The 15,583-nt window shown below is 48.1% G+C and overlaps 1 protein-coding gene across 2 annotated transcripts in view; it reads right to left on the bottom strand.

Annotated features, from left to right (window-relative positions):
- The window catches only part of NPDC1 (neural proliferation, differentiation and control 1), a 136,227-nt gene that overhangs the window by 28,170 nt on the left and 92,474 nt on the right, over window positions 1–15,583 (bottom strand). Inside the window, exons 1-2 of one of the 2 annotated variants that reach the window (XM_038375003.2) lie at window positions 6,618–6,733; window positions 5,074–5,149 (exon numbers count right to left, since the gene is read on the bottom strand). The exons of the other annotated variant lie outside the window; for it this stretch is intronic. Coding sequence (XP_038230931.1) covers window positions 5,074–5,149; window positions 6,618–6,665 — 124 coding nt within the window. The 5' untranslated portion in view covers window positions 6,666–6,733. Of the gene's footprint in view, window positions 1–5,073; window positions 5,150–6,617; window positions 6,734–15,583 lie in introns of those variants that run through there. 2 annotated transcript variants of the gene reach the window in all.

Raw genomic sequence — 15,583 nt, 5'->3', positions numbered from 1 at the left:
GCTTATGCTTTAATAAATTTGTTAGTCTCAAGTATTCCTGTTCTTTTTATATTTAAGTCAAGAGAGACCCCCAGTGGTGAGCTGTGTTGCACTTCTACTGATGGAAAGAATGAAAAGGAGGCTGGCAGATAAATCCAAAGGGTCCTTTCCTACTTCACAAACACCTCTTATTAAAAACTGACAGCTTTAAAAGTATTACTTATTTTCATTGTCCAAGCTGAGAAGAACAGGATTTCAGATCTGCCCATTCCACTTTCAGAGTCTCATGTGTCAGCACAGAGCTGTGATGTCGGCATTGCAGGAGGAAGATTTGTCTTGTAGCTATGGCACAGAACTGGGACCCATGAAACAGGGGGTTTATTTCTGACTATGTGATCTCTGGTAAGCCACCACCTCTCCATACCTAAATTCCCTCACCTTTAGAATGGGGCTAACGACTCTGGATGGGGGAGGAGGAGTGTTAAGGCTAAACTTACTGTTTGCAGGGCACTTGAATACTACAAACAAGTCTCACAGATGAGATTATAAATAAGTCGTATTGAAAACAGTGCCGGGGAACATTAATTTGTTAAATTCCTTTTGGAATTAAAAAACGCTTTTGTGGAAACATTGCTATGAGTCTATATCTTAGGACAAATGTGACCCAGCAGTGATCTCGGACATTTCTATTGCTGTTTTCATGGTGTTCTCTCCCCCGCGCCCCCTGACCCAGGAACCCAGGCACCAGTCGTGGCATTTCTGATGCCACTGGGTTAGTTTCATGCAATATTAAAGTACCTCTGAAATATTATTACCTCAGTACCTGCATTTAGAACTTAGTGACAAATATTTGACTAACTGGAACTCTGTATGTATCACCTGCAATTAGGATGACCAGATGTCCCGATTTTTGAGTTTTTTTCTCACATAGGCACCTATTACCCCCACCTCTTGTCCTGATTTTTGACACTTGCTATCTGGTCAGCCTATCTGCAATTCAACCCTTTCCACCTGTTCAGGGAACAGACCCTATAAGAGGACTCAGCTGGATTGAAGTTATGTTTTTTTAAATAGGTCTGTTCTAGGTTTGCTCTTCACTTGCCTCTTTCCTATGCAGCTTTTACTGGGTGTATTCACCCAGCCAGACAAAAGTTTCAGACAGCAGGACATTCTGAACAGGGCTGAGCAGAAGAGGAGGTGGATGGTTGCATGTGCTCTTTAAAGGAATAGTGTGGACTTTAGACACATGAGCTGTAGGGAGTTCGAGCTGCTACACTGGCTCTTGAGACTCCCCTCCGCTGTTCTTTGTGGTTTTACTGGCAGTGTTTTTCCTCCCACAGTGTTCGTGCACAACACACCCACACAAAAACAGAGCCACCAGCATTGAGGAGAAACAGCGACAGACTAACAGACAGTGCTGCTGAACGCACAGTGCACAGTGAATGGGAAATCGCCTCATTGCCAGCCACTGCTTGGAGCATTAGCAGGTCAGCAGATTTTAGACACAAGAGGGATGTTCAATTCGAGGAGCCCCTTCTGAGTCTCCCTCTCGGGATTGCCCCCTCTCTGGCTCATTCTGCACGGATTTCCAAAGGAGATTTCCAAAGGAGCCAAAGGGAGTTAGGCACTCACCTCTCAATGAAATGGGATTTGGACATGTAAAACTAATCTATCTACAGGACAAAGAGGAGTCTCTTGCCTTTTTTTGGGGGGAGGAGGCGGCGAAGGTATCCAAGAAGAGAACAGTGTAAAGGGCCAGACTTCTATCCAGATCATTGGTTGCTATCATGTCTCTAACACTGGCTGGTGCTTGGCATTTTCAAACAATGATATCAAACAGCCACTTTTAACACGCTGAAATGTGCAATAGGGCCCGTCTTGGGAAAACTTCCCTGACCCCACTTGGTAGCTACTGCATGCCCAGAGAGCAGCCCCTAATCATAGGGCTGGAAGAGACCTTGGGAGGTCATCTCAAGGAGGAAGCTAGTTAAACAGAAATTAAAAGGTACAGTCCCAAAAGTGAAATGCCTGCAAGCTGCATGGAAACTTTTAAAAAACACCATAAAGGGCTCAAATTAAATGTATACCCCCAAACTAAAAAAATATAGTAAGAGGACCAAAAAAGTGCCGCCATGGCTAAACAAAGTAAAAGAAGTGGTTAGAGGCAAAAAGGCATGCTTTAAAAATTGGAAGTTAAATTGTATTGAGGCAAGTCAAATGTAAAAGTATAATTAGGAAGGCCAAAAACGAATTTGAAGAGCAGCTAGCCAAAGACTCAAAAAGTAACAGCAACATTTTTTTTTAAGTACATCAGAAGCAGGAAGCCTGGTAAACAATCAGTGGGGGCATTGGACAATCAAGATGCTAAAGGATCACTCAAGAATGATAAGGTCATTGCAGAAAAATTAAATGAATGCTTTGCATCAGTCTTCACTGCAGAGCATATGAGGGAGATTCCCACACCTGAGCCATTCTTTTTAGGTGACAAATTTGAGGAACTGGGCCAGATTGAGGTGTCATTAGAGGAGCTTTTGGAACAAATTGATAAATTAAACAGTAATAAGTCCCCAGGACCAGATGGGATTCACCTAAGAGTTCTGAAGGAACTGACATATGAAACTACAGAACTACTAACTGTGATATGTAACCAATCATTTAAATCAGTTTCTGCACCAGATGACTGGAGGACAGCTAATGTGATGCCAATTTCTGGGTGAAACTACAGTAAAGAACAGAATTATCAGACACATAGATTAACCTGATTTGTTGAAGAGTCAACATGGCCTTTGTAAAGAGAAATCATGCCTCACCAATCTATTGGAGTTCTTTGAGAGGGTCAACAAACAGTGGACAAGGGTGATCCAGTGGATATGGTGTACTTAAACTTTCAGAAAGCCTTTGACAAGGTCCCACATCAAAGACTCTTAAGCAAAGAAAGCTGTCATGGGATAAGAGGAAAGGTCCTCTCATGGATCGGTAACTGGTTAAAAAATAGGAAACAAAAGATAGGAATAAATGGTCAGTTTTCAGAATGGAGAGAAGTAAATAGTGGTGTCCCCCAGGGGTCTGAAGTGGGACCAGCGCTGGTGAACATATTCATAAATGAACTGATAAAAGGGGTAAACAGTGAGGTGACAAAGTTTGCAGACGATACAAAATTACTCCAGATAGTTAAGTCCAAAGCAGATTGTGAAGAGTTACAAAAGGGATTTCACAAAACTGGGTAACTGGGCAACAAATAGCAGATGAAAGTCAATGTTGATAAATGCAAAGAAATGCACATTGGAAAACATAATCCCAACTATATGTACAAAATGATGGGATCTAAATTATCTGTTACCACTCAAGAAAGATCGGGGAGTCATTGTGGATAGTTCTCTGAAAACTTCCACGCAATGTGCAGCGGCCATCAAAAAAGTGAACAGAATGTTAGGATTGATTAGGGAAGGGATAAAGAATAAGACAGAAAATATCATATTGCCTCTATATAAATCCATGGTACGCCCACCTCTTGAACACTGCATGCAGATCTGGTCACCCCATCTCAAAAAGATCTATTGGAATTGGAAAAGATACAGAGAACAACAACAAAAATGAATGAGGGTGTGGAACAGCTCCCGAATGAGGAGTAATGAAAAAGACTGGGACTTCTCAGCTGGGAAAAGAGACGACGAAGTGGGGACAGGACAGAGTGCTATAAAATCTTGACGGGTGCGGAGAAAGTGAATCAGGACGTGTTATTTACCCCTTCACTTAACACAAGAACTATGGTTCACCCAATGAAATTAATAGGCAGCAGGTTTAAAACAAACAAAAGGAAGTATTTCTTCACACAACATACAATCAACCTATGGAACTCTTTGCCAGAGGATGCTGTGAAGTCCAACACTATAACAGGGTTCAAAAAAGAACTAGATCAGTTCATGGGAGATAGGTCCATCAAGGGCTATTAGACAGGATTAACCGGGATGCAACAACATGCTCTGAAGTGTCCCTAGCCTCGGTTTGCCTAAAGCTGGAAGTGGACGACAGCGGATGCATCGTTGTTCTGTTCATTCCCTCTGAAGCACCTGACACTGGCCACTGTCAGAAGACAGGATGCTGGGCTAGATGGACCTTTGGCCTGTTGTATGGCTGTTCTTATTTGGCCCAGCCCCCTGCAGTAAGGCAGGACCAAGTCTACCCTCACTGGTGGTCACTAGTGACTGGAGTTTTCCAAGCTCTTAATAAAACAGCTGTGCAGTGGGGGACAATGGTTGCTTTCAGTTAACAGCTGCACAAACAACAGAAAAGTTCGAACCCATGCAGTCTGGACCCAGCTTGGGGTATAGCAAGGATTAATCTACAGACATCTCATTCTTTTCACAGAGACACCGGACACAGCTTGACCAGACCAACAATGCTATGGCCAGAGATACTCTACTAAATCTCATGTTTTCTTCAGGGCAGCAAGCACTGCTGGCATAGCGCTGCGCGTTGCTGCAGGGGGCTCAGACTTTCAATCACACATCAGAAGCCCCCACCGAGTCATTGTTCTTTTTCTTTTCCAGAAACTAGCCTGGATTGATGAAAGAACCCAGTGTGAACTTTACAAAGCTATCTCCATGAGCAGGGAAATCTTTTGTTATTTTTTAAATGTTGCGGTGACACCTCGGCACCCCAGTCACAGACCCGGCCCCCTTTGCACTAGGTGCTGTATAGACACACAACAAAAAGACGGTCTCCTGCCCTAAAGACCTGACAGTTGTTTGGAACTGGTGGCTGGTACCTCACTTGGCAAATTATTTTAATCCAAGGTGACAGCTGCATCCATTGGTTTAGGAAAGAGCACAGACTTGCCAGTTGTCTCTGCACACACACCAGGGACAGCTCTACAGGTTTTGCCGCCCCAAGCTATGAAAAAAACTGTCGCCGTGGACAGCAAAAGGAACAGAGAAGCCGCCGAATTGCTGCCGCAGCCGCAGGAACTGCTGCCCCTTTCTACCAGCCGCCCCAAGCGCCCACTTGGAATGCTGGGGCCCGGAGCCGGCCCTGCCGCACGCACACACGCACGCACACCCCCCCCCCAGTACCCCTAGAGAAGAGCCCTCTTACCTTTGTGGTGCTGGAATCCAGGCTGCACATGCTGCACTGGAGTACCGACGCTCATCGTCACCAGGACGCACAAGCACTCGGGGAGGAAAACTTGACTTAGTTTCATCTTGAGCAGAATCTTTATTTTATTTTTCTTTTAATTTAATTTAATTTTATTTTTTTTTTTAAATCAGCAGCACTTTGAGCAGGAGGGTTCTTAGGCAGCAGAGAGGAGGCACCAGCAGCACCTCTGCCGTGCAGGCAGTTGTGTTATTCTCTGAGCTCTTGGCTCCGTGCAGGTGCGTGGGCTGGAAAGGGAAACACTTGCTCATTCGCACACTCTGCCACCAGGAGCAGCAGCCAATCGCAGTGAGCGAGGGAGAGAGAGAAGTGACAGCTGGGAGTCTAAGTTCAGTGTCACAGGAGCAGCACCTAGGGGAAGTTTAACCCTTTGTAATCCTCACCCCGCTTCTAATTCCAAAGGCTGAAGACTGGGGCTAACGGGGCATATTGGCTATCAGCAGATTCTTGCTCTCAGGAACTGACTTGGCCAGGCACTCTGCTCAGGTTATAGTGCCTTGTCTCATTCCCTGGTGGAAGGAGCTAGTGAAGGGCTATTGCTGTGTTACATCCAGAGGACAGGGCTCTCACGGTTCCCACAGGGAAAGCCAGATCTCTACACTTTCTAAAGGATCCAGTCTGCCTTACAGCTGGACTAGGACTGCCAGGGCCACTGTCCCCAGCGCAAGGCTAGGGAGAGCAACTAGAGACAGGGAAAGGCTGGGATCCTCAAAAGGGCCCTAAAGGGAGCTTCATGCCCAAATCCCATAAACTTTCCATGGGATTTAGAGGCCTAACCCCCTTGCACCCCTGTAATGCGCCCACTTGTCTGAGCAGGCAGTGCAGGCTGTAGCTAGAAGAGGGCAGCTCAGCACAGGTGCATTCTCCTGGCAGGTTGTATCATACAGATACAGTGCAGACACAACCAGCCCACATGCAGCACCAGGGAGAGTATGGAAACAAGGCACTGCATCCATGCCTCCCCTCCCAACACAGTGCTGCATCCACACACACACCACGGACACAGTGCTGAATCTACCCCCCACAGCACTGCATCCATGCCCCCCTCCTCCATTCCGACACAGCACTGCATCCACCCCCCCCCCCACGGACACAGTGCTAAACCTACCCCCCATACCACTGCATTCATGCCTCCCTCCCGCATCCCAACAGAGCACTGCATCCACACAACCTCCCAACCACCACGGACACAGTGCTGCACCTACCCCACATGACACTGCATCCATGCCCCCATCCCGACACAGCGTTGCATCCATACACACCCCACAGACACAGTGCTGCACCTACCTGCCCCCAGCACTGCATCTCCCCACCCCCCAGCCACTGTATCCACAGACTCCCATGCAGCCCCAGCACCAACACGGTGCTGTATCTTATCCCCCCATGCCAATCTGGACCTGCATTCCCCCCGCCACAGCACTGCATCCACCCCACCCCACACCAACATGGCACTGTATCCCCCCACGCAGCACCAGGGGACATACATGCTGACACAGCTCTACATCCTCAACCGCTGCTGACATCACTAACATGGAGACTGTAGGGCGGGATTCACTTGTTATTTAAACAGCTGCGGGGAGCTCCCACCCATGGGCAGCGCAGCCCAACCCAGACCCACTCACTGCTGTTTGCTAACCCGCAGACACAAAGCAGGGTTGCTATGGTGATGGAGATGAACAGGCTGCATCTCTACTGAAAAACTTACTCCAAAGACCCTGTCAAAACAAGCCAGGGAATGTGCAAAACCCCCAACGTTGAAACCAAAGCACAGGGCACGAGCCGCCCCGCTGCCTCCCCCCCGAGCCGCCTTAGCCCATGATCTGGGGCCCCACTGGAGGGAGCGGGGAGATTATTAAGGTTCACCAACCCTGCAGTAAGAGATTCACAGATATTAAGGTCAGAAGGGACCATTATGATCATCTAGTCTGACTTCCTGCTAAGGCTCATGGCATGGCCACGGCTGGCCCTGGTCAGCTGACTCTGGCTCATGGGGCTCAGGCTGTGTGGCTAAAATCTGCAATGTGGGCGTTCTGGCTCTGAGACCTTTCTCCCCGGCAGGTTCTCAAAGCCCAGACTCCAGCCCAGGCCAACTGCCTAACTGCAATTGTTAGCCCAGAACCTGAGCCCCAATGACCGGAGCTCAGACTCATTCCTGTGGGGTTTTTATTGCAGCATAAACATGCCCGCGGTGCCCACTCATGCTTCTACCAATCAGTGCCTTTTCCCCGCTCAAAGGGAAGTTCATACTGGCTCCGCACTACGGGACACAGAGAGACTATTGCGATTGCAGCCGAGCACACGGGGACGCAGGTTGTGTTTTATTTAGGTGCTGACACTCCCCGTTTATGAGGTAATCATCACACTCTGGGTTAAATAAGATGAGCCCCAAGCATTATGTGGTCCAGGATATGGCTATTCCTGGGTCGACAGGGAGAAAAGCTAAAGTGCTTGGAAATGCATCTGGAGAACATTATGGTTAGGGCACAGCCAGTTTGCTTAGTGGCAAATCCCACTTCAGATGTGAAAAATTCCTAGTTCAAATCCCACATGAGGCCACTCTGGAAAAGCATGAGATGGTCCTATGGTTAAAGGGACCCAGAAGTCTTGGGCTTCTAGCTCTGTTACCATGGGCAAGCCGCTCAAACCTTCCCAAGCCTCGGTTTCTATGGATGTAAAAGAGAGACGGATACCTCAGTCTGTTGCAACCAACACTTGCTGAAGTGAAATAAGATGCTTGGCTAAAAGATGCTGCATAAAATCCAAAGCTCAAGGCAGGACTCCATCCTTCAATCGAGGGCTGGAAAATTACGCTGCTGAAGCCAAGATAAAAAACAAAACAAACACCTGAAAGGCTAAGAAGAGAGGTGCCTCAAAAGATAATTGCCATGGAGACCTTTCCCATGTTCCATGGAGGTTTCAGAGTGGTAGCTGTTTTAGTCTGTATCAGCAAACACAACGAGGAGTCCTTGAGGCACCTTAGAGACTAACAAATTAGCAATACAAAAAGTAATTTCCCCTCTGTTGATATTCACCCCTTCTTGTCAACTGTTGGGACTAGGCCACTTCCACCTTGATTGAATTGACCTTGTTAGCACTGACCCCCTACTTGGTAAGGCAACTCCCATCTTTTCCTGTGCTGTATGTGTATATGTGTGTGTGTGTGTACACACACACACACACACACACACACACACACACACACACACACACACACACAGCCTAATGTATTTTTCACTCCATGCATCTGATGAAGTGGGTTTTAGCTCACGAAAGCTTATGCCCAAATAAATTTGTTAGTCGCAAAACCCTGGTCTACACTAGGCGTTGAGGTCAAATTTAGCAACGTTAAATCGATGTAACCCTGCACCCGTCCACATGACGAAGCCTTTTTTTTCGACTTAAAGGGCTCTTAAAATCGATTTCCTTACCCACCCCCGACAAGGGGATTAGCGCTGAAATCGGTTTTGCTGGGTCGAATTTGGGGTACTGTGGACGCAATTAGATTGTATTGGCCTCCGGGAGCTATCCCAGAGTGCTCCATCGTGACCGCTCTGGACAGCACTCTCAACTCAGTTGCACTGACCAGGTAGACAGGAAAAGGCCCGCGAACTTTTGAATTTCAAATTTCCTGTTTGGTCAGTGTGGCAAGCTGCAGGTGACCATGCAGAGCTCATCAGCAGAGGTGACCATGATGGAGTCCCAAAATCACAAAAGAGCTCCAGCATGGACCGAACAGGAGGTACGGGATCTGATCGCTGTATGGGGAGAGGAATCCGTGCTATCAGAACTACGTTCCAATTTTCGAAATGCCAAAACATTTGTGAAAATCTCTCAGGGCATGAAGGACAGAGGCCATAACAGGGACCCGAAGCAGTGCCGCATGAAACTTAAGGAACTGAGGCAAGCCTACCAGAAAACCAGAGAGGCCAACGGCCGCTCCGGGTCAGAGCCCCAAACATGCCGCTTCTATGATGAGCTGCATGCCATTTTAGGGGTTCAGCCACCACTATCCCAGCAGTGTTGTTTGACTCCTTCAATGGAGATGGAGGCAACACGGAAGCAGATTTTGGGGATGAGGAAGACGATGATGAGGAGGTTGTAGATAGCTCACAGCAAACAAGAGGAGAAACCGGTTTTCCTGACAGCCAGGAACTGTTTCTCACCCTGGACTTGGAGCCAGTACCCCCCGAACCCACCCAAGGCTGCCTCCCGGACCTGCCAGGCAGAGAAGGGACCTCTGGTGAGTGTACCTTTTAAAATACTATACAAGGTTTAAAAGCCAGCATGTTTAATGATTAAATTTGCCCTGGCATTCGTGGCTCTCCTGGATATACTCCCAAAGCCTTTGCAAAAGGTTTCTGGGGAGGGCAGCCTTATTCCGTCCACCATGGTAGGACACTTTACCACTCCAGGCCAGTAGCACGTACTCGGGAATCATTGTAGAACAAAGCATTGCAGTGTATGTTTGCTGGCGTTCAAACAACATCCGTTCTTTCTCTCTCTGTATCATCCTCAGGAGAAAGATATCATTCATGGTCACCTGGTTGAAATAGGGTGCTTTTCTTAAGGGTACATTCAGAGGTGTCCGTTCCTCCTGGGCTGTTTGCCTATGGCTGAACAGAAATGTTTCCCGCTGTTAGCCACGCGGGGGGCGGGGGCGGAGGCAAAATGCGACCTTGTAACGAAAGCACATGTGCTACGTATGTAATGTTAACAGCAAGGTTTACTGTGAAAGAGTATACCCATTGTTCTATAAAATGTGTCTTTTAAAATACCACTGTCTTTTTTTTTCCTCCACCAGCTGCATGTGTTTCAAGAATCACAGAATCTTCTCCTTCCCAGAGGCTAGCGAAGATTAGAAGGCGAAAAAAATGCACTCGTGATGAAATGTTCTCTGAGCTCCTGCTGTCCTCCCACACTGACAGAGCACAGACGAATGTATGGAGGCAGACAATGTCAGAGTGCAGGAAAGCACAAAATGACTGGGAGGAGAGGTGGCGGGCTGAAGAAAGGGCTGAAGCTGAAAGGTGGTGGCAGCGTGATGAGAGGAGGCAGGATTCAATGCTGAGGCTGCTGGAGGATCAAACTAATATGCTCCAGTGTATGGTTGAGCTGCAGGAAAGGCAGCAGGAGCACAGACCGCTGCTACAGCCCCTATGTAATCAACCGCCCTCCTCCCCAAATTCCATAGTTTCCTCACCCAGACGCCCAAGAACGCGGTGGAGGGGCCTCCGGCCTCTCCACCCCAGAGGATTGCCCAAGTAACAGAAGGCTGGCATTCAATATGTTTTAAACTTTTAAAGTGCTGTGTGGCCTTGTCCTTCCCTCCTCCACCACCCCTCCTGGGCTACCTTGGTAATTATCCCCCTATTTGTGTGATGAATTAATAAAGAATGCATGAATGTGAAGCAAGAATGACTTTATTGCCTCTGCAAGCGGTGATCGAAGGGAGGCGGGGAGGGTGGTTAGCTTACAGGGAAGTAGAGTGAACCAAGGGGCGCGGGGTTTCATCAAAGAGAAACAAACAGAACTTTCACACCATAGCCTGGCCAATCATGAAACTGGTTTTCAAAGCTTCTCTGATGCGCAGCGTGCCCTCTTATGCTTTTCTAACCGTCCTGGTGTCTGGCTGTGCGTAACCAGCAGCCAGGCGATTTGCCTCAAGCTCCCACCCCGCCATAAACATCTCCCCCTTACTCTCACAGATATTGTGGAGCACACAGCAAGCAGTAATAACAGTGGGAATATTGGTTTCGCTGAGGTCTAACCGAGTCAGTAAACTGCGCCAGCGCGCTTTTAAACGTCCATATGCACATTCCACCACCATTCTGCACTAGCTCAGCCTGTAGTTGAATAGCTCCTGACTACTCTCCAGGCTGCCTATGTATGGCTTCATGAGCCATGGCATTAAGGGGTAGGCTGGGTCCCCAAGGATAACTATAGGCATTTCAACATCCCCAACGGTTATTTTCTGGTCTGGGCAGAAAGTCCCTTCCTGCAGCTTTTGAAACAGACCAGAGTTCATGAAGAGGCGAGCGTCATGTACCCTTCCCGGCCATCCCACGCTGATGTTGGTGAAACGTCCCTTGTGATCCACCAGTGCTTGCAGCACTATTGAAAAGTACCCCTTGCGGTTTATGTACTCGCTGGCTTGGTGCTCCGGTGCCAAGATAGGGATATGGGTTCCATCTATGGCCCCATCACAGTTAGGGAATCCCATTGCAGCAAAGCCATCCACTATGACCTGCACATTTCCCAGGGTCACTACCCTTGATATAGGCAGATCTTTGATTGTGTTGGCTACTTGCATCACAGCAGCCCCAAGAGTAGATTTGCCCACTCCAAATTGATTCCCGACTGACCGGTAGCTGTCTGGCATTGCAAGCTTCCACAGGGCTATTGCCACTCGCTTCTCAACTGTGAGGGCTGCTGTCATCTTGGTATTCTTGCACCTCAGGGCAGGGGAAAGCAAGTCACAAAGTTCCATGAAAGTGCCCTTACGCATGCGAAAGTTTTGCAGCCATTGGGAATCGTCCCAGACCTACAACACTATGCGGTCCCACCAGTCTGTGCTTGTTTCCTGGGCACAGAATCGGCGTTCCACCGCATGAACCTGCCCCATTAACACCATGATGCCCACATTGGCAGTGCCCATGCTTTGAGAGAAGTCTGTGTCCATGTCCTCATCACTCTCGTCACCGCGCTGACGTCGCCTACTCGCCCGGTTTCGCTTTGGCAGGTTCTGGTGCTGCATATACTGCTGGATAATGCGAGTGGTGTTTAATGTGCTCCTAATTGCCAAAGTGATCTGAGTGGGCTCCATGCTTGCCATGGTATGACGTCTGCACAGAAAAAAAGGCGCAAAATGATTGTCTGCTGTTGCCCTGACGGAGGGAGTGGCGACTGACGACATGGCTTACAGGGAATTAAAATCAACAAAGGGGGTGGCTTTGCGAGAAACTGAATGGCCGCCTCAAGGATAGAACTCAAAACTGGGTTTAGCAGGCTGTTGATTTTACAGAGGGAGGGAGGGAGGAGAAAATGAATACAAAACAAATCTGGTCTATTTCTTGTTTTGAGCCACTTCATCTATCTTTATACATCATGCTGGCAGCAGACTGTGCAGTACGACGGCTAGCCATGTCACCTCCTGGGTGCTCGGCACAAGACGGTGCAGTATGACTACTGGCCATCATCTTCTGCTAGCTGCAGATTAAAAGACAGTGCACTGCCGGTAGGACTCAATCGACATGAGACGAAACAAGGGAAATGACCTGGCTGAGTCACTCCCACGTTTGCCCAGGCGCCTGGTTAAAAGAGCACCCAGGACTACATCGACAACGGCTACCAGTTATACTGCACTGTCTGCTGCCAAAAGGCAATAGACCGCTGCTGTGTAGCAATGCAGTACCATGTCCTCCAGCACCCAGGAGACATATGGTGACAGTTAACTGAGCGGGCTCCATGCTTGCCGTGGTATGGCGTCTGCACAGGTAACAAGAAAAAAAGGTGCAAAACGATTGTCTGCCCTTGCTTTTACAGAGGGAGGGAGGGAACGGGGGCCTGACGATATGTACCCAGAACCACCCGCGACAATGTTTTAGTCCCATCAGGCACTGGGATTTCTACCCAGAATTCAAATGGGCGGTGGAGACTGTGGGAACTGTGGGATAGCTACCCACAGTGCAAAGCTCTGGAAGTCGATTGTTGCCTCGGTACTGTGGACACAGTCCGCCGACTACATGCACTTAGAGCATTTGTGTGGGGACACACACACTCGACTGTATAAAAACGCTTTCTACAAAACCGACTTCTACAAATTCGACGTAATATCGTAGTGTAGACATACCCTAAGGTGTCACAAGGACTCCTCATTGTTTCAACTAGAGAAAGTTTCCACTGCACTGTGCCCAGAACTGCAATTCCGGTGCCTGCCCCAGGTGCTTGGGTTGTCGTAACTCCAAAAAACAAGCCTATAGGAGAAGAGCGTTCCATCCCCACAGAGAATCCTCTGCTGTGGCAGGTGATGACTGCTTGGGGCTGGTGGAAGAAGGCCATGCACCATCCTGAGCACATGCAAACTTGGCATGTCTTAGCGCAGAGATGCAAATGTCGCCATGCAGCACCACGTCAGGATTGGTGGATAGCCACAAAGGTGACATGTCTGTTCCAAGGAAAGGCTACTAAGGGGAACCCCCTAAGGTACTAACATGACCCCCATCACCACAGTCTGGGCATCTCACAATCAAATGTATTTCTCCTGCTCACATCCCTATGAGGTAGAACAGTGCTATTATCCCCATTTACAAATGGGAAACTGAGGCACGGCAAGCTAAGTGATTTGCTCAGGGTCACACAGGAAATCTGCAGTGGAGAAGGGACTTGAACCCAGGTCTCCCAAGTCATAGGCTACTGCCTTAACCACTGGCCCGTCCTTCCTCAGGAATGGAGGGTCGAGATAAAGAGACGAGGAGGCACTACCTGCTGCCTATCGGCTGCCAATAAATGCAAGTTCTTTCTAGCCAAGTATAGGCATCCTGAATTATGCAGGGCGGACATGCTGCGTATAAAGATGTACTTTATGATTATTGCCCTTCCCTGTATGGCCATGACGAACTCCTGTCCTATGGCAGGTCTTGGCATCTCATGAATGAGTCAGAACAAACAAGGTGGGGGGGAGGGGAGACAGACTGCTGCGCTACGCATCGCGGGAGACAATCAACAGATGCTCGTTCTCCCTTGGCTGGTGGCAGTTAAAGGACCCATGGAACTTTTCCAAATCATAGTCACTGGGCGTCTCGCTTCTCCCACCCACAGAGTGCAGTGGGATACTACAACCCCGGTCCTTCTGGCCCCACTTTACATACAGCAGCCTCACCCGTGGAGACAGACTGATCAGAAAGGGGACTTGCCACACAGATTCATCTCCTTGTCTGACTGACTTTACATTTGGGAGAGAAATCCAAACTCAGTTCTAACCTCTGTACTTTAAGGCAGGCTGTGGATTCTACTGAGTGACCCCGAGAGCTGGCTTGAAACAGACCCCACTTTACTGCATCAGAGTTATTCAACTTAACCCAGTCTTGACTGAAGTCCGAACATGGGAAACCAGCATTTTGGGGCGTCACAGGATTGCACCATCACAGAGAGCCGTATTCCTTACATTGTACGCTTTGGGGCCAGCAATGTCGTTTGTTCTGTGTTTGCCCAGCACATCGCCTGGGGAGGGGGATGGCCCTGGTCCATGACTTGGGCTCCTAAGCACTGCCACAAGAGAAGTCACAGTAATTTGTACTGTTGATCTGAATGTACAGGGAATGAGATCTTATGAGAAATGCTACACTGCTAGTGGTCGTGCAGTTCTTTTAAAAAGATGCGGCAAAAAATATGTAAAGTTTGTTCTCTGACTAAGTAACCTCAACTAGGTTAGTTTCCTAGATGCAGAGCTGCAACCTGCAGGATTCCCTTGCAAAGACAAGTTGCCTGTGGTATCCAACCACATGAAGAGATTAAAAGCCATGCCAGAATCAGACGACTGGAACTGGAGCCCAGAGCAGACATGGATCCGATCACACTTGACACACTGAACTCCTTCAGACACTAAGGAGAGGATCCCTGTGGCCTAGGGAAAAGCAGACCAGAGTAAAGGGAGCCTTCACTTTCTCCAGGTGTACCATGGTAACGGGGGCAGGGTGAGGGGAAACACAGCTAATAATCAGGGCAGCAGAACATGCCACAACTGCCTTCCAGTCTCCATGGCTGTTCCATGTCAGAGAGGTTTGTCTGTATGAGAGAAATGATGCTCAGCAATGTTCACTCTAATTTTTTCCATCCATGTGTGGAACGAATTGTTATGTGTAGCACCAATATCGAGGTAATATGCAGACATGCGCCATCACCTCCATACATTCACGGCAGCCCTTATCCCACTAAGGGCTCACAATGTCCTACGGCTAGTACCCAGCTGGGTCTTAGGGAAGGCCTGTCATCAGGAAACGGCTGTGGTACCCATCTGTTCATTCCTACAGCATCCCTTCCCAAGGATCAGAACATGCTTTGCAAACTATACATAGAAATGCATCACTGAAATGCAGCCACCTCTGGGAAGGAAAGTCAGTAGCCAGAGAAGCCGATAGCACAGAGAGCACTGTGCAGTAGTTTGGAAAGAGAAAGGGAATTTTGGATAGGAAGAATCTTTTCCTCTTATGCAAAATGCTTGAGATATTTAATGTTCAGACAGGGCTTCATCTGTAAAGGTCTCATCTGAATATAAAATGTAATACTACAATTTAGAAATCAAAGTAAATCTTTCTTTTTAAATCAGAACACTAAGGCTCAAAATAATTTTTAAAAACACTCAAATCCCCCTTATTACCATCCTCTTGTATTAATACAAAGCACTTCAAAAGTTCTATAGGCTATTCAGCCTTCATGTTTATATTTTTACATT

This window comes from Dermochelys coriacea, chromosome 16, assembly GCF_009764565.3.
Source record: "Dermochelys coriacea isolate rDerCor1 chromosome 16, rDerCor1.pri.v4, whole genome shotgun sequence".
Lineage (NCBI taxonomy): Eukaryota > Metazoa > Chordata > Testudines > Dermochelyidae > Dermochelys > Dermochelys coriacea.
This window is presented reverse-complemented; position numbering and strand designations above follow the sequence as displayed.